General features: G+C 42.9%; 1 protein-coding gene across 4 annotated transcripts in view; it reads left to right on the forward strand.

The window, feature by feature from the left end:
• The window catches only part of chd3 (chromodomain helicase DNA binding protein 3), a 49,591-nt gene extending 30,478 nt beyond the window's left edge, over nt 1-19,113 (forward strand). For 3 of the 4 annotated variants that reach the window (XM_061710569.1, XM_061710570.1, XM_061710571.1), the window contains exons 37-40: nt 1,215-1,410; nt 2,232-2,395; nt 2,742-2,868; nt 6,824-10,273. In XM_061710569.1, the coding sequence (XP_061566553.1) occupies nt 1,215-1,410; nt 2,232-2,395; nt 2,742-2,868; nt 6,824-7,092 (756 nt within the window). In that variant the 3' untranslated portion in view covers nt 7,093-10,273. Of the gene's footprint in view, nt 1-1,214; nt 1,411-2,231; nt 2,396-2,741; nt 2,869-6,823; nt 10,274-16,929 lie in introns of those variants that run through there. The other variant, XM_061710572.1, reaches the window with a different exon arrangement.
• Nucleotides 19,114-20,072: the final 959 nt, after the last annotated feature.

Consider the following 20,072-nt stretch of genomic DNA (forward strand, 5'->3'; position numbering starts at 1 on the left):
CAACCACCTGACTCGTTGGATGGTCGGATGACGGATGCCCCTGGACCCACATATGAGCTGCAGAGTACTGCTGACCGCTGCGTTTCAGGAAAAGCTGTCATCCTGTTTTTGAGCAGCTCACATGTTTCAGATCCTTCCCATCACATCCTCATTTACTGGATCTCCCACTGTTGGCACGTCTTCTTATCTCTTATGCTAAATTATTGGAAGCTTTTATGCAAATTTGACATCAGTGATCCACAAGACAGCGCTAAATATTCCTATATCTCTCACCAGTTTGCCCCTGGCCGGCTGGGGTGGTGGTTGGTTGTGCAACAGGGCAGCCTCTTTTGCAACGCCTTTACTATAAATATGTACTTCTACACAACTGAATCACCAGTCAGATCTCCACTTCCAAGAAAGTGCTCGTATTATTATTATTATAACTCTAATTATAGAGAAGTATCACAGGATGAGAATATTTTTTCTTATGAATTCTGATTCTCGTGGATTTGATCCTTTTGATTCCTACAAGTGTGACGTGAGAAACAAACGTTAGTCGTAGCTCATGCTGAGATTTTATTTAAGGAGTGCATTTCCTTTACTTTTAATTGGACACCCACCTTTTACTGGTGTTCATTGCCTGCATTCAGAGCACGTATTGATTCTTTGGCGGTTTCAGCTGTCGTTTGCAGAAGTGGAACAGAATTCTTCAGAACCGATGAAGCAATTCATCGATTTTGCTGAATCTTTTAAAGACTGTCGTGCAGAAATACATGCATGAGGGACCTTTCATCTGAAAACTCTCTTTTCTGAACAATGTACACTTAGATGCTGATTGTGGGATCTTTTCAGCTTAAAGCTTCGTTCTGCTGCTGAGTTTCCCCAGATGAATCACTGGTGTTGAGTATTGATCACTCAGTGGTTGCCGGAAACCACATTTCAGGACGTGAATGACAGATGTGTCTTTGGTCAGGCATTTGAGGCTGAGGAATGCTATTGCACTGTTATTTTGGAGTCCCTAGTAGTTTTAAATTACTAATCCTATCAGTATTTAATATTTCACCATCCCAGCTTATTTATCTTTATATCTCTGTCTAGGAATTTCTCAATTCTCTGTCGTGTCAGTGGTCGTATTCTATTTTCGTGTTTCTTCTGAATTTTCCGCTATTGAAAACCGCATGACCCCCACGTTAACGAACCGCTCTTTCCCTCTCCCGATCCCCGTCGTGCAGCTGTTGGAGCAGGCTCTGGTGATAGAGGAGCAGCTACGGCGGGCGGCCTACCTGAACATGACCCAGGACCCCAGCCACCCGGCCATGGCGCTCAACGCACGCTTCGCAGAGGTGGAGTGCCTGGCGGAGTCACACCAGCACCTCAGCAAGGAGTCGCTGGCAGGCAACAAGCCCGCCAACGCCGTGCTGCATAAAGGTCAGCAATGATAGGATAATGCCAGCAGTGATGGATGGAATTAGCTCGTTTGAATCCTTTTGTGGTGGCAGCGTCCATAAAAAGATAGGAGCGTAGAAGCCTGACCAATAAAATGAAAGGATGCGAAGTTTGAGAAAGTAGAGTAAATCAGCAGACAGATAATCTCAGGCAATCCATGAAAGGAATACACATAAACCCATCTGTTGTGCAATCTTTTCCTGTTGCAGCGATGCCAAGCAGATAAGCTCTCACATTGTCAAGTGATAGCTCCAAACATTTCCTCGCTGGCTCCACAGCAAGCCTTTCCATGTTTATATCACGCTGTCAGACGGATAACATGCCCAGCACACTACTGTTCTTGTTCTCAGCTTGTACATCTGCATGAAGCCGGTTTTTGTTTTTTCTTGTTTTTTGCCCAACTGCAAGCAGTCGGTGATTAATTTCAAGTTGGGATGTGATGACAAAAAGGTCAGAAGAAAAAACAAAACTGTGGGAACAGCGATCTTCTTTTGCAATACCGAGAAGCTGCTTTTTAAATATCAGCTTCTCAGTGTTTTTGGAAAGTAAATGCAGCAAATCTATTCAAATAAAGCAGCTTGAACAGATTAGTTATTGTTGGGAACCTGCAAATGATATTTAGGCCTGATAGTTTAGCAAACTGTGTTGAAAGAACATGAAAATAAGAAAAACTCACTGTAATGAACGGGCGTTTTTGGGAAGACTAAACAAATGTTTGCCTGAAATAATCAGATTAAAATGCAGACTATTTAAAAGAAGGAAACCAAGCGAGTGAGTGCTCTCCGTGTGGGCTGCCTTTGCAGTGCTGAACCAGTTGGAGGAGCTGCTGAGTGACATGAAGGCCGACGTGACTCGGCTGCCGGCCACGCTGTCCAGAGTCCCACCCATCGCCGCGCGGCTGCAGATGTCCGAGAGGAGCATCCTCAGTCGACTCGCCAGCAAGGGGACCGAGACGCACACCCCCCCGGTCAGCGGGCCTGCTTTTCAACGCGCTCACACACAAACACACACACACACACATTTAAGGCACATCCAAACAGAACTCCAAACCTGCAAGACGAAACCTGCTCTTAGCTGCCAGTGGAAAAATAATAGATGGAGGACGTCCAATGAAAACACTGGGGCCTTTATGTTGTCACCCACCTGCGCTTCTTCGCTCCACAACTGCTTAGTCAGCTACTTTTTTTATTATCAGCTTATAAAACATAGAGGTGGTTCATTCTTTTTCCCTCTTTGTTATGTCTTCCATTAAAAAAAGCAAAAAAAAACACCATCCCTCCTCTGAAGAAAGGCCTTTCTTTCTCTTCACACAGCCCATCCCTCCAGGACCATACGCCACCCCTCAGAACTACGGAGCCCCTTTCACCCCGGCGCCCCCAAGCGCCCTACACATGGGGGGGGCCAACTACAGTCAGATGCCACCCGGATCCTTCATATCAGGTCAGTGCGTCCCGTCGACGATGCAGTCATGCATTTACTGGCTTTAAAGCGCCTGGGAAGAACAGGGACTGTTGTTTCATTGTGAGGGGAAAGAATGAACCTTTGTGGAAATGAAGGCGGGGGAGGAAAACAGGTTTGTGAGTTACAGGTATTAAAAGAAAATCATAAGATATTAAGTCTTTGGTAATTATAGTATCTGGGATAATTTACAGAAGGAAAATCCCTCTTTGTTTCATCTGTTTGACACTTGGCAGGCTGATTGTTTGAGACAGATTTATTCTTCTTTGAGGAGGTGTTATTTCAGCGTACGTGCCGCCGCGGGCACAGGAACTGATCACATCTTGCCACATGAGTTTAAGCTCATAATTGTCAGAGCACCACTAGAACGGCGGATTCAGTTCATTTAGACAACGTTGTGGAGTTAATCTCATACTTAGAGGGCCTTTCTGTGCTCTTACGCTTCGCTTCTTGACAAAGGCAAATGTTAGAAGTGGTTTTAGAACTAATTTGTGATTGATTGTCATGTTTAAAGGAGCTGTCTTCATGTTTTACTCATGCAGGTTGGCTTTTAATGTGTTTTTTGGGTGTTTTTTTTTAGAAAGAAAATGCTGAAAATGTTAGCCCCCCCCCCTTTTTTTAAGTTTTTGTGTCTCTAGTTTTATTAACGTTATGTTGATGTGACATGGGGACAAAACCTGCCGTGATGAGTCACAGCCTCGAGGACTGAGGGCCTCCGCTTAGGGGGCGCCTGCTCATCACGGTGAGCTAAACGTCATCGCGGCCCCCTATTTTTTTAACCAAAGATAATCTTTCATCGCTGCGTCATGTTCAGGCGCCAGAAAATCCTCATTCCCAGCGAGGATAACAGGTCGCCGGGCTGAAACCAGTTCTTTCCTGGCGCAGAACAAAAAGAGCAGCAAAAAGTCCGAAGCTGAGCGCAGGATTATTGTGACAAAACTTTTGAACATGACCTTAAAAAAAGGGAAGCTGTGTGCACTTTCATATGTCACTCCCACACATAGGACATGATTCAGAAGCTTTATCATGAACTGGGTCTAGAACTGCATTTAGAAATGCTGCTTGATGCTTTTCTGTTATAAAACCTCGTCTGTATTAGAAACACTGACAAATGCCAAAGAAAACAGTACTTACTTTATTTGCAGCTTTTCTACTTGTTTTAAATCCTTTGAAATGGGTGAAATATGTATTTTAAAGAGATGTAACTGTACTGAGGCTCTAGAGTTGTCTGTGGAGGAGATCTTCTCCTTGCATGGTGGTCCTCTGCAAGAGGTCAGAATGAATAAAACTAAGTCGGTGTTGGAGACATTTTTAAAGACGTGACGCATCTTTGTGAAGAATCTGCGTCCTGAGAAACAACTTCTTAGACGGTCTTCTGGATGGACAAACTCCACACTGCTCCAGCGGCAGTCCAAACCTCCGCCTGAGATCACTGGATGTGAGGAATATTTGCATTGCAGACTAGGGTCATGGTATCCCGGAGGCTGACGTGCAGATTTGGCATCATGGGAAGTGTAGGACCTTTTCTGCAGCACGGATTTCTCTGCTGCAACAGCTTTGGTGATTCTTCTATTAATTTGGTTCATGCAATGGCCCAAGTACGAACGGCATGGATGCCCAACAGTCAGCAGTGAGCTCACCTCACCACAGCTCATAGGGTGTTGGAGGGGGGGGCATCTTTTTAATTGTGCCGATCTGGCTGGAGATCAAGACTTGATTACTTGGCAGCAGAAACTGTTGGAAGGGGAAAAAAATCAAACCAAAAATGCTGCTCCTTCCTTAAAAATACCATTGGAGGAATTCTGTCTTTTTATGGTTATTTTGTTGTGGAAAAAAACATTCAGCAAAGATAATGGAAAACGTCTGCTTAAGCTTTGTGGAAATGACTGTCTCTGGGAAATGTGAACGCCATATTTTCTAGCATGATTTAAGTCTCAAATTTCACTGTTATCCCTGAATGTGTGGCACAAAGTGACGACCTGGCGGCTTCCAAGCGGCTCTCGAGCGGAGACTTCATCTGCTTGAACAGCTTCGGGTTGTGAAACCTTGAGATCCAGAAAGTGCATATCTGAAAAACAACAAGGGAAAAAAAAACCCAACCCATCTGTTCCAGAGATTCTGATGTGGCTGCCAGATACACACCTGAAATAGACATTACTAAAATCAAACACAAACGTGCCGTGCTGCTATATTAAGGTATTTTCATCTCCGAACATGCCCGGCCTCAAAACCTAAATACTCGGCTCAGCAGTTACAGGGTCTAACGACACATTGTGCAACGATAAAACGCAGCCTTAAGTTCAGTCAAACCTGTTGGAGGGGGCATGTTTATTTTCTTCCGTGGAGCCTGATTAGGGCTCTTATTACTTATTAAGTTAAAGGTTTTTGGATTAAAATTGTAAACGAAGGACAGAAAATCTATTTTGCTTTGGGCTCCCGTCCAGAACCCCTCGTCTGCATTCTGTCAGAGCTCGCTGGCAGTTTGCAAATTTATTTTCTTATAATTAGTTTGGTAACAGCATATGCTCTCCAGACGCACTCCCTGCCCTGCATGTGTATTCGTGTTTGGAGATGTTTAGATAGCAGAGATAACTGGTAAAACCTGATATTCCCCAGTAGCTTTGCCCTAAAAACCACTACAGTCGGACCTCTCAAGGCTGCGTCTGCCTCTCACTCACTGTATCTTGATTTTTGTAATTGTAGACTGAGACATCTGTCAAATGCATTGCATTATAAAGAGCCAGGGCCTATCTCTGAAAATGTCATTATGCTCAGCCTGTCTGAGTCTGACTGTGCCAAGAAAACATTCGGACTTTGTACCAAGGTATTTTGAGAGGGACAGAAACCGCAGCAGCTCGGTTGTGTAAACGTCGCGCTGTGACTTGTGAACTGGCAGAGGGCTGGGCCCGGCGTTGGTGGTTCAGAAAATAGTCGCTCGCGAAGTTGTGTTGCTCCGTGGGTTTTCGCTCGCCCGGGGGGCCCCCGCGGCCGGGGGCTCAGCTCGGGCCCGAGCGGCGGCGCAGCCCCAAACACTTGAGCGGGACGCCTGCACGCAGAAAATGAGACCACATTTACGATCCCTGATTGGGGTCCTGCTGTTTTTAGTGTTTGGACTCCGAGGGAGGAAACGTGAGCACGAGGAATGGGCTGAGTTCAGTTAATGAAGCTCTGATTTTGCTTCCCTGAGTTAACGCCGCTGCCCTGAGAGACGCTCCTGCACTTGACGGTAGAAAACTCCGACGGGACCCTTTGCAGCGTTACGGCCCCCGCGGGTCCCTGAGGTCACGTGACCAGTCGCGAGGCCTTGGCAGCAGCGGCTCGTCCCTCTGGAGCCCCCTTCCTCTCCCCTTCAGATCTGTAGACTCACTTCAAAACACAACTTTCAACTTGCTTCTCCTTAGTTCTATTTGTTTTTATATTTGATGTTTTGTACTGTTTTTTTATTGTGAAGCACTTAGTGATTTTCATCTTGAAAGGTGCTATATAAATAACATTTTACTGACTTTACTTGAAGCATGTCCATAATAATGCATCTCCACTGTGGCACTAAACTTCACATCGTCTATTTCAGCTATTTTCTTTAAAATCTGCTGGAAGGTGTATCAATGCACTAAGTGCACGACTGTGGATTAGCGATAGCGGATTTTGAAAAACCCGTTTCTGCCACCAGGAAGCTACACATCTGTGTCATCCTTGAGGTGCATAGAATTAAAGAGATGGAGTGGACCACATGGGTTCCTCATGTCGGCGAACGCCTGCCCTGCTGGTCGCCCCTCCCGACCCCACCAGCTCCAGTAGCTCTGACCTCTGACCTCTGAACAGAGGACGGAGACAGACTAAAAGAGAAATCCCTAAAGGGACCAGTAACGTGTCACATTGTCCTGCTCCCCCCCTCTCCAAGCCTCCACTACAGTCTGCCGCTTGTCTGCCCCCACAGAAGCCGCCGCTGCTGCTGGGGCCACCGGGGGAGCTGCAGGTGGAGCCGCCGGGGGGCCAAACGCCGCCGGGGTTTGCCAGAAGACCAAGGAGCACGATGTGGTGCAGCGGCAGCGTGTGGTGGACCTCTGGAAGGACGGCAAGTCAGAGGGGGCCATAGGCCAGGAGCTGAGGATGCCCAAGTCGACGGTGCACAGCATCATCGTCAAGTACCGGCTAAGCAACACGGTGGAGAACCTGCCGCGCAACGGCCGACCAAAGAAACCCTGAAACTATGGAATGTCTTAAAATTGGAGAGGTGACTTTAAAAAAGGGATAAGAACCTTAATGCATGAGAAGGAAATCCAAGGAGGACCTGAGAACTTCGACTCCGCTGGAATGTGAGGAGTATCAGGGGAGAAAGAAAGCTCTCGAGATGGGAGGCAAAAAAAAGAGAGGAAAAAAAAGAGAAAATGACGTGAAATGTGAAATGAAAAGCAGTGGCGGCTCTTTGACCCACGAAAGAAAACAAGCAATCAACTGCAGGAGCGGATCCAAAATAAAAAGGGAGAGGTGAAAAGGTGCCACTGAGAAAATAAAGCCCAAAACAACCTAAGTGGACCGAAGACAGGAGGGAAAAAGAGCTGTTTGCTAATGCAGTCAGTGTTTCTTTTTTTTTTTTTGTTTTTTTTTAATTCTTTTTTATAGAAGTTCAGGTATGAAGGTTGAATCAAAGAAAAATGCAGCACAGGAGGATTTCTTTCTTTCTTTTTTTAATTTTTATATACCTCCTCGCACAGATTTCTTGAGACTTCTTTTTCTGTTTCCTTCTTCGAGCCAAAAGATTTCCCCCCGGATCAATTCTTCATCCGCCGGCTGAGTGAACAAGCCTGTCCCCGCGATCTGACCCTGCACTCCCTCATTCCTCCGTAGTCCTCCACTCCTCCGTCTCCCTTTTAAAGTCTCACGCGCACACATATACAGTATGTTTATATTTATATATATACATATATATTTCTATATATATATGTACACACACTTTGGACCTCACACACGACCTGAAAACCTGTAAAAAACTCAGTTTATGTGCCGAATGCAAGCGGATGAAATCCAAACTGAGAGAAGGACCAACTGGAACTAAATCACCTTGAAAAAAAAAAAATAGAAAGAAAAAGAAGGGAAAAGAGTTTTCTTAGTTGAAAATGCTTTTCCCCGTGGACCGTCTTGCATTCCTCAGTCCAACCGAGCATGGAAGCAAGAACCATAGACATAAAAAAAAACTCTTTTTTTTTTCCTTTTGTCCAGCAGTCAGTAGCAACTTTACTTTAACTCTGATGGAGTACCATTGAAATATGTACTGTATTACAAGTGGTAAAATATTACTTACAATTGCACCTTTTTTTAGTGAGACGGTGACTTGAAGGGAAATATCACTCTTCTGAAGTACCCACATTTCCTGTTTTTAAACCGCATCAAAACCAAAAGCAGTATTTATGAGCAGCTCTTCCTCAAAGACAGAGGACTGTAATCTATCACTGGGAGAAAAGAGGGAAACTCTCTTTGAAGCCGGGAGAGACATTTTTGTTCATCGAGCCTCTTTATTGTGACAGTGTGATGGATTCCATGCTGTGGAAAATGTCCCCTGATCCCAGCGAAAATAAAACACTGGACTGTGTCATCGTTTTTCCAGCTCGGTGTGCGCGCAGTAAAGCTGTACTGTACATCAGAGCTGCATCCCCCGAGCGGAGAGGCAGGGTGAACCCTTCTGCGTCATTTCTGCATGTCACAAAAGCTAATTGCCAGTTCCAAGACTCATGTGAAGAGTGCGGGCATTTTTAAACTGGAAGTGGGTGATGTTTCCCTTTAGGTCTGAATGCGGAGGTGCGACCTGCAATGAGAACATTGTAAGCTTGTGTTGCATTGAGAATAATGAACATATGTAAATATTTGTGATGTGTAGTCGTTCTGGCATTCTTATCAAAAACTGATTATCCTATGCAGCTATAGATACCGGTTACAAGTGGATACATGAGGTTTCCTGTTTTTTTCCAGTTGCAAATCAATACTTTCTTTGCTCCTTAGTTGGATGAACACAAACATGTTTTTCTACCAAACAATATTGCAAAGTAAGCTAAACTTTTGGGCATTCATTTTTTAAATGAGCCAAATTATGATGTAATGCCGCACATGTTATTATTTTTATATGACCAATGGATAAATGTGACAGAAGAAGTGTTGCTCAAAGTAATATTGGGGTTCCTGGGGCCCCCCGGCAGCATTTAAGCTTATTTTATCTCATTGTTCTGGTTTTAAAGTCTGTACCTTCTTATATAAGTCATTTCCAGGCAGAGATCGGGGCATAAAGCTCCACAGAGATTATTCCACCTCCACTCCTCAGCTAAGCATTCACACGCACATTAAGTGTGTGCTCTCACAGAGCTTTACAATCGGAAGCGGATGCTTTGCCCCAACTACGTGGTCCACGACCCGCAGCAGGTCTTTAAGATCTCTAGCAATTAGTTGCTTTATTCAATAAAAACTGAATAAACGCCAACAAACAATAATGCCATTGCTGCTGCCGCTCATGGCACCTTGTACTGTTGCAGGAGGCGGTTGTGGGTTGTGGTGACCACAGGTGTCTCCTCCAGGTTCCTAGGCAGGGTTACTGAGGAAATGCCACACTCGATCACTCATAAGTTTCTAACACAGCCAGTCCAACATCAAACAACTATTTAAAGACGTGGAAGGATTTATTTCTTTGGTGCGCTGCATTAATCCTGTTTGCAGACAGCCCACTGCATTGTCCGGGGGCCCACCGAGCCCCTAGACCAAAATGTCCAAGTCTCAGTGATGGACCGATGTGGCTGTCTGCATGTATTTGAAGCCATTCTAACCCTATTACACCTTTCCCCATTTTTAGCTCTTATTTCACCCCTGTTACCCCTCGGTGGGCTCCTCCTAAGGGAGAACGGCCCTGTAACACCTGTTCTGCCTCACAACAGGGCTCTCATGGATATGTAAATAAATGCAGCTAGTATAGTAGCCATATCGGTTCTGTAAAAGGGATGATTTGTTAATAGCCATGCTACCAAACAGATGTGAAGTAAACTGTTAGTGTTGCGGGGAAGAAAACAGGCTCTAAACTGGGACTTAAAGCGTGTAGCCGGCAATAAATCAAAGAAATAGCAACTGAATGGCTCGTTGTTTTACAGTGGTTAGATAGTTAGTGGGTTAAATTCAGCATTAAGCTTGTGTGAGGCGCTCAGACATGCTCGCAAACAGGGACTCAAACCCTCACACATGCAGGTCCTTCACTATTGGGCCTCTGCATAGGGGTGACTCATTTTCTTGCAAAACGCAAAATGAGGAAAATAAGTGCGTTAAAATCTGCAGCATTGATTCTCTGCAGAGAAATGCACCACCGTACAATTTCAGTGGGTCATGAATGAGTCTAGATGTTGTTTTCAATTCAATTCAAAAATGCTTTTTCGATCCCCAAAATCAAACAAATTCATCAACGTTTTATTAATCTCATAATCCTTCAAAATAATGGCAACAACCTTTTTTTTATCAAATTTGGTCATTTCCATCAACCGTTTTGATTAAATATTTTGAAATGCAAATAAATGCACATTTGTGGAAACCAAAGTGCTCAAAAAATTCAACTAAAGCTCATTCAAAGCTTTTATTTTTTCAAAGAAGAAGAAGCTGCTCCCACACGGATCATTCAACATCAAAATCTTTATGAAATGGATTTACTTCCAACTTTCCTACTTTTAAGCTTTTTTTTGAAATTCCAACAAGTCATTGGTTTGTCAAAACCGTTTTCTACTGGACAGAATCTTGTTTTGAAATTTTGAAGTTCCCGAAGAGCTGACGGGTCAGAGACACACAGGAGTTCTTTGTGAACGGTTCTGGTGCAGATGCAACCGCTCAAAGCTTTTCAGCGAGCAATAATAGTGTGTTTCTGGCCAAGATGGCAACATTTACTTCTGTCAGATAGTAGGCAGGATCTACAGGGTAGAGGCCAAGCTCGACATGTTGGCCTGGAATGTTTCTCTTTAACAGCCTCTCTGGGCTTCAAATGCTCCATCCATTGTAGTTTACAGTTTCAGGCCTCGGAGACGAGTTAGTTTGACGTTTAAGAGCTTGTGGAGATGTACCCTTTACGAAAGATGTGGGCTTGATCTTACTTTAGCTCAATATCACTGCCAATGTTATCTTGGACGGGAAAAAAAACGTTATCTGTCAACTCACTGTGTGCTGCTACGGGGAGGCTGCAGGCAGACTGATGCGGACCGGATGCACAGAAACGGCAGCAGAGAGAATGTCTGACGTTGGATGTCACAGAGGGAATCGATTATCTTGTGTATTTCTCATGCTTCGTTAAATTCCTCCACTTGTTTTATCTGCAGGCCTTCTTTGCCACTATTGTTGATAAGCCTCCTCTCTGAGGGAACAATGAAGAAGATGGATTACTGGTGTCGGTGGAGTCCACTCCACCACCGAGTAGCCACAATTAAAAGCTTTGGTTTTTCTTTTTTATTAAACATCTTTAATATTAGTTTACTTTTTTTTTTGTTGCTACAATTGTTTTTTTGAACACTGAACCAAAAAAAGGCCCAGACTTAAAATCCGGCTTGTCAGCAATCTCTGGTAGATGAATTGTCTCAAAGACATCTGGAGCATTCGTGAGATCTGCACTGGTGTTTCTTGCTGATCCACTGGCCCTGAAGTATGAATGTGCACGTCCAGTTTTATCCTCCAAGAATGACTCTTTCGGTGTCTGTCTGCCTCTGAATCCTTTCCTCCTCTTGCTCTTTCACCCAGTCTTTACCTTGATTTGTTTTCCCTCTTATCAGATTTTGTCTGCCCCCCCTCATTTACACACACACACACACTTTTTCTGGCTCTTTCTCTCCATCTCCTCTGTTGGCCTCTACTGGCAAAAAGCCATACATTTTCCCATAAGTGGCCCCTACTCTGTTTTTAGACACATACACACACAGTTTCAGCCTCTTTGTCAGACGTCTTCAGCTCCGTACACTCCTTATCGCATCTTTGATCTGCACCTGGAGGCGTTATGACAGTTTATCTTTCCCTGCAGCACAGACGAGAGCCGTGCACCGTTGGTCTATTCCTGGCTTTGTTTTGAAAGCAGCGCTAAACTCGCCGTTCCATTCCCAGAGCGCACTCATGATAGCGGACAAATGTGGGAAGCACAGATTCCTTGAGCTGGCCAGCTGTGCAGCCGTGCAGAAAGATGTTAGTTTTCTTGCATGTGTGTATTTGTGAGTCTGTGTCCTCATGTGCCTGCGCGTGAAAGTATGTTTACTCATTGCTGGCCTCACTCACTCCCAGTTAACAGTTATGCATTTTGAGGTTTTGCCCTTATTGTAAACATGATGCTGTATATAGAATATGATCCATTGTTGTACTGTATTATGCAACTTTTTTAATTAAAATGTATCATTCATGTCGTGGAGTTATCTTCGTTCATAATGTTGCTTATTGTAGCGTTTTGAAAAATTTAGATGCCAAAACAAGAATGTCCGGCATCAGCAAACAAAACCAAGATGAAGATAACTGAAAATCACATCAATGTCAAACTCACATTTACCACGTTTACCTCAAGATTTATTTCACAAAAGACACAGTTGCACCTCACATTTCTTCTCAGCTGGACTCCACAACTATATCTTTTTATTTTTCCAGAAGCAATTATGTCTGAATTGCTGATTTTCATGTTCCAAAATACAATATACATTGGTTTCAAACCTTATTTTAGAAGGATTTCATGTCTCTGATTATCCAAATGTTCAACATAATACTCACAGTTGCCGCCATTAAGATTCTGTTTTTAAAGAGATGTGCTTTTTTGCTCTCCACAGTAGTTATTGCACACATCATCTCCCTTTTACATTCAAAGCTGCGCCAGTTTTTTACAGAAAACATGCAGTTACAACCATAAAAGAAAGACTATAAGATCTTTTCAGTGACTTTCCTGTCCCCATGTAGGGGTACGACTTGGCCTAGTATTCAAAGGAAGATCCTGGTTGCAGTGATAGAGAGGGATTGTGCATGTATCACTGTAAGGACCTTTGTAATCCACACCAGCTTTTTGTGCAAAGCCCACACATGCTTTTGCAAATCATCTTTCTTCAGCAAGCAAAGAATAGTGCAAGGTGCAAACCTTCAAATGATTAATCCGTGCTTGATCATACGAGATCAGTCATCCAAAGTGTTTCTAATTCACCTTTTAGTGTTTTCTCATCTTGCTTGGAACTGGAACTAAGGTGCCACCAACAAAAGAATAAATGTCTCTGATAAAAGAAAAGAGACATCATTTCTTAGTGGAAAAATGACTTCTGTAAAATGGAAACAAGCAATTACTCAGCAGTATTTATCCTGCAAATTACATTTTAGGATTTAAATTCCAGGGAAGAAGCTGTTTTCAAACTGCAGCGCTGTAGTCGGTCACCTCCCACGGATGTGTGAAAACACTTTCAGTGTGTGAAAATATGCACTACCGTTCACTTTTCAAAATATATCACATCCTTTCTTCCCTCCCTCCTTCAACGGCAACAGACTTTTCCTTCAATGCTCCCAGGTGGCCACTTCAAACAGCTACTAAGAACTATTATTTATGATATAAACTTCCTCTGTCTGTTTCTGCTATTTGCTGTAAGACACCTTGCAAATGTCCTCCACTTTAACAACAGCCAGAGGATTTAGTGTTATAAACACTTCTGTAATTAATTAATTGAAGTCTTTGTAGGGTAGTACTCAGATGCTTTTAAGAGTCACATATTTTTTTTGATACTTTAATACTATAAAACCATTCTATACGTTCAATAATATGAGAAGCAGTGGCTTAGAAATGTGCTTTTCTGGTCTCCAAACAGGTGGAAGAGATTTACAGTCATTTTTGTAAATAATTTCTCCCTCTTTTAATCCTGTGTTTTTGTTAAAAAAATAAAAATCATAGTGGATCGTATTCAGCAAATGCAACCTCTGACAAACAACACATACGGTATAATATATTTAATTCTGCCACCAGTGAAGCTAAAAAAAAGAAAAGAAAAATAATGTGAGCGATCGCTGGAAGTATTTGTTTACTATTTGACTTCATGAGTCTCTATCATCGTTTAGAGGACTTTTAGCCCATTCTTCTGTACAGTTCAGCTCACTGAGGTTTGTAGGGATTAGTTTACCGGTATGTAAAACTTCCATAAGGTCCTGCCACAGCATTTCAATAGACTTGATATCTGGACTTTATCTAGGCCGCAGTCCTGCGTGTTTTAGATGTTTCCCTGATTCAACACTCGCTGATACAAATGACTCATTGACTTTTGCAGACCTTGATGACAAGCTGATGATGACCATTAATTAGAAGCAGGTGTGTTAAAGCAGGAAAACATCTATAACATGCAGGATGTTGGCGCTCGAGGACTGGAGTTTGACACCCCTGAATAAGGCCATTAATACAAAACCTTGAATCTTTGATTTTTCAGGTATTTGATGTAGATTAGCTGGTCATTTTTGATGTAGACAGCCTCCATGAAGCTTCCTGGGCCTGAGATGATTTTCTTGTTTTTTTTTGGGGGGAGGTATTTCTCCGAGTATTAAGGGCTGATAATTAGCAGCACTGAATAGCAATGCACCCTCTTTAATTCAATGCAATCAGAAAAGAGCGCTTAGTATTGTACACTAGATTTGTGTCCCTTCTCTTTATGGCTTAGTTTATGTTTCATAAATCTGAAATCTGCTATATGTTCTTGTTCATCATTTGATACAGTCAACCACAATACATTACTCAAAGACTGGAGGACTGAGCGGGTCTTTCTGGAACAGAACTAAACTGGTACAAACCTTACTTAGAGAACTGGAAGTACTCAATAGGTACCTTAACATCTGAGCAGACAAAAATCACATGTGGAGTTCCCCTAGGTTTGATCCTGGGATCTCATCTATTTAACATCTACATGCTCCCACTGGCACAGATTATAAAGAACAACAAATGAAGTTACCATGGCTATGCAGATGACACCCAGATATATATTACAATGTCTCTAGAAGACACAGGCCCTGTACAGGCTCTTGGTAAATGCATTGAGGAGATTAATGACTTGATGTGCCAGAACTTTCTTCAGTTCCACAAAAACAAGACTGAGGTAATTGTCTTTGGAACCAAAGAGAAATAATTACAGGTCACCACAGAGCTTCAATCTATACACCTAAAAACTACCAACCAGGCCAGAAATCTGGGTGTAGTGATGGAATCAGACCTACATTTGGAAAAACACATTAAGGCGATAACAAAGTCAGCTTTCTATCAAATTAAAGGGGACCTATTATGGCATCTAATCCCTATTCTAAACAGGCCTTGAATTTCTTAAAAACAAGCTTTTGAATGTTTTTGCTAAATAAATTAGAAATTCAGCCTCTGAGCCATGTCTTTATTTTCCCATTCTCTAACCTCATTCTCTATGGTGGATTCTGAGTGGGCGGGGCTATAATAATGAGGCTCTGTGCTGATTGGCTGCCTGAATGACGTGATACACCGCTACGAAAAAATGGCGGAAGCTCCGGCCGGCGGAGTTACACCGTGTCCGTGTCCTAACTGCATGCGATGCGAGCGAGCGTCAGCGACAAAATCAATTCCTTTGCTTTATTTTCTATTGGACTGTCCTAACTGGACGCAGCGACGCAGCGGGACGCAGCGACGCAGCGGGACGCAGCGCACCGTTTTGAGCTGAACATTTTTGAGCCGTTTGAAAGCGCTGTAGGAAACAGTCATGGATGAGCAACGGCTGATCCAGTTAGTTGAAATGAGAAGTTATCTCTATGATACCTCCTCATTTCACTAGTTACACGGTGTTTAGTTGTGGGCGTGGTTTGCATTTTGGTTACGTAACGAAAATCAGCAGAATCTGAACGGCTCGTAGAAGCCAGATCACACTGGATGGCTCATCCGGGCGGCTGTACAGACACTGCAGAATTTGGTTGCTTTCCTCCTTCTCTGAATTGGCTGAGGGGAGACCACTTTATATATGTTAAAGCAAGAAAAAACTTGTTTTTCATAATAGGTCCCCTTTAAGAATAGATCCAGGTTAAAAGATCTGATGTCTCAGCAGGACCTGGAAAAAACTAGTCCATGCATTCATCTTTAGTAGTTTGATTATTGTAACAGCATCTTTACAGGTCTACCATAAAAAAACAGTTAGAGAACTGCAGCTCATTCAGAATTCTGCTGCTTGAGTCCTCACTAAAACCAAAAATGTGGACCACATCAGTCCAGCTCTGAGGTCTTTACACTAGCTGCCTGTCCATCAGAGGGAATATTTTAAAGTTCTGATGCTGGTCTATAAAGCTCTGAAAGGTCCAGGACCAAAATACATCAGTGACCTCCTGACCCAGTATGAACCTTCCAGACCCCTCAGGTCCTCTGGATCTGGTTTTGTATCAGTTCCCAGAGTCAGAATCAGACATGGAAAAGCTGCATCCAGCTTCTATGTTCCACATGTCTGGAAAAAACTCCCAAAAAGCCTCAGATCAGCCGAAACACTCAAACACTTTATTCAAACCCAGGTTGGAGACTCACCTGTTCTCAGGTGCTTTTAAATAAAGTTACAAATCTGCAGTGCTACTTTTAAGCTTGAGTTTCAAAACTTGATCGTATTTTAACTACTTTTGCTTAATCTGTTCTTTTTTCTTTCTTTCTTTTTTGTTTAAATTTTAAATCATGCTTTAAATCATGCTTTTTATTTAATTTATTTCATTCCTTTTGCTGATGTTTCAATGTCTCTGTAAAGCACTCTGAATCACCCTGTTGTTGAATTGTGGGATATAAATAAACTTGCTTTCATCTACAGTTGTATTTTTCTAAAACAAAGACCCAGATGATTTTGAAATATATCTTTTACCCACTAAACATAAGATAAGAAGGGTACTAACCTTTGCACATGAATGTACTTTTACATTTTAGTTATGATTTATAGTTTGTTTCAGTCTAGAAACAATTTCTCTCCTCCGTCTCCAGAAGGAGAGAAAACATTGAGAGAAAAAAAATTGGTTGAACTGGATGAACTGAATTTGTGTCTCTTTTTGTTTTTTTCCCCCCTGCAGTACTGAACGGGCCTCCCATGTCTGTAAAGAAGGAACGGGAAGCAGAACTACTGGTCAACCGGTGGGAGCAGCGCAGCGGCGAGGTCATCTGCATCGACGACTAGACAACACACATATACGCACTCATGCACACCCGCGTCCCGAAACCCACATCCTGCAAAAAATATCTTCAACTTTTCTCCAGAAGAATGAAGTCTTGGTAGCAAAAAACTAGCAGCAGCAAACCACACCTCAAGTATTACAACAAATTGACTGACTGAAGGTGAACGCATACACCTGCTAGTGATTGTAGTTGCTTCATTTGGCGCACAAACACAAGAGTCCTTTAAAAATATGTTCCTCTGCTGACTGGTACTACCCAAATAACTACTATTACTCAAACGCAAGCACTCACACACAGGTGCTCTTGTCTGTGGGCACTTTTACACACAAGCAAGCACGCATATACAACACACACAATCCAACTTGTCTCCTAATTTCTTGTGACCTTTTCTTAGTCTGCCTCAAACCATTATACTCCTCATGAGCGGCCTCCTTACACGGGCCTCTTCCTCCTCGGGATGTTTCTAACCTCACTGACATACACACAAACACACGCTCACACAATGCTAAAATCCACCTCAATCTTAACCTTTTAGATTTCTCACCCGACCATATAACCGTCCTCCTCTTCCTCCCCTGTTCTTCATATTCTTCAACAGGAAGCTGCATGTGAAATAAAACTCATTTCTATCATTGCACTCGACCCCCCGAAGCATGCTCTAATCACAACAATGCTGTCTCGTGGAAAGGAAAAAAAATGCTATCAAGCTGTGCCTACAGTCGTTTAAATACGATTCTTAATTCGCAGAGAGAGGCTGAATCTCTGTTTTCACAGTCCAAGCAACTCCAAGCACAGCGCCAGCTTTTTTTTTTTTGTCTATGTTTTGCTTTTCTTTTTTTTTCTTTTAATGGTACATGTTTAAATGGAAAACATGCATAAAGGCATGAAATGATAAATATATTCAGGACTCGTTCGACCACAAAGTGTTTCTCGACATCCCATCCCGTTTCCCAGGTTCCGGTTTATGTTCAGAGCTTTGAGGTATTTTGGGGGGGTTTGTTCCAGAAAAGGCCTTGCGATGTCGCTGTTTTTCAGAAACCCCCTATGAATGTTTATAACCTTTCAAAAGCAAGTCAGTGTTATTAAAGCCTATCGACCTCAACCCTGCTCCTTGCCTTTCCTTCTTTCTCCTTTCAGTCGCCTGTTTATTTTCTTTTTTTTTTATTTCTTTTTCAAGTTTCTGTTACTTTCTACAAAATCCTGTGACAAACTTTGCATATTTAAACAACTCATTCGTGTTCTCTTGTATTTTTACTCTTACCAGTTATAAGTATTGTTGTTGTCGATGTTACTGTTGTTCTCGCTGTTGCTGTTTGAGAAAGAGCTTCTACCAAAAGAAACTTTTTTTTGTAACAAAAAAAACTTTGAAAAACAACACAATGTGTTTAACACAACACATGATGCACCCCTTTCACTGTATTTGTTCCATCACTACAAGTGAATGCAAACGAAGAAGTTGAACATAGTTCAGAATATATTACAAGAAAGCAAATTTTTGTTGTGTACGTTTTAGATTTGGGGCTTTTCAAGGACACACATGAATAGAAAATATGTGTAACCCTAAATGCTTTAACGAACATCTATATCCATTAAAGAACATGGTTGCTATCTGGAAAATCATAGACTGGACTTTTATACATTACATCATTTAAAAACGCCTTAATAAACATTAGCTGAAGAAATGTAAAGTCACAAAGATGAATTAAGCAACTGATGTCAATCTGTAAATTCTGGTCAGAATTGTCTGTTTTAAGTTAAAACTGAAAAGGAAGGCTAGCTAGAAGTTAACTTATCCTATAAACTTTACTCAAGGACGTAGTCTAAGCGCATTTTACAAATGTGTTTTGTTCTAAACAATAGTTTGGCAACCCCTGAACTAAAATGTTACTTCAAAAATAAGCACTTTTCTCTTTTCACACTTACTTTGTCCTCTTTCCAGGATTTGTTTTCTTGATTTCTGGGTATCTTGTGTCACTGTGTATGTAGTGGTGCCGATCACATGATGGATGGCAGTAAAACATGTCAATGATGGCGCATCTTCTTTTATTCTTTATTCTTTCTTTCTTTTTTTGTTTTGTTTGTAATAAAAATGAAAGAAATGATTAAAAAATCACAGAGTTAAGTTTTTTTGTAGATGATTTGATTTCAAACAACTATATGCTGTTTTTGCTTTGAAGATTTTCTCCAGATTGAAATATCTCAGTGCTCAGTGAGTATGGAGTCCGGGGCCCTCTACTAAGGGCTGTCCGGTCTCTGTATGATCGGAGCAGGAGTCTGGTTCGCATTGCCGGCAGTAAGTCAGACTTGTTCCCAGTGCATGTTGGACTCCGGCAGGGCGGCCCTTTGTCACCGGTCCTGTTCATAATTTTTATGGACAGGATTTCTAGGCGCAGCCAGGGGACAGGAGAGGATCCGGTTTGGGAACCACAGGATTTCATCTCTGCTTTTTGCCGATGATGTTGTCCTGTTGGCTTCATCGGACCGGGACCTCCAGCATGTGCTGGGGCGGTTTGCGGCCGAGTGCGACGCGGCAGGGATGAGAATCAGCACCTCCAAATCCGAGGCCATGGTTCTCCATCGGAAAAGGGTGGCGTGCCTTCTCCGGGTGGGTGGAGAAGTCCTGCCTCAGGTGGAGGAGTTCAAGTATCTCGGGATCTTGTTCACGAGTGAGGGAACGATGGAGCGTGAGATTGACAGATGGATCGGTGCAGCGTCCGCAGTAATGCGGTCGATGTACCGGACCGTCGTGGTGAAGAAGGAGCTGATGTCGAAGGAAAAGCTCTCAATTTACCGGTCAATCTACGCCCCTACCCTCACCTATGGTCATGAACTTTGGGTAGTGACCGAAAGGACGAGATCGCGGATACAAGCGGCCGAGATGAGTTTCCTCTGCAGGGTGGCTGGACGCTCCCTTAGAGATAGGGTGAGGAGTTCGGTCACCCGGGAGGAGCTCGGAGTCGAGCCGCTGCTCCTTCACATTGAGAGGAGTCAGCTGAGGTGGCTTGTGCATCTGTATCGTATCCTCCTGGACACCTCCCTA

This window comes from Cololabis saira, chromosome 20, assembly GCF_033807715.1.
Source record: "Cololabis saira isolate AMF1-May2022 chromosome 20, fColSai1.1, whole genome shotgun sequence".
NCBI lineage: Eukaryota > Metazoa > Chordata > Actinopteri > Beloniformes > Belonidae > Cololabis > Cololabis saira.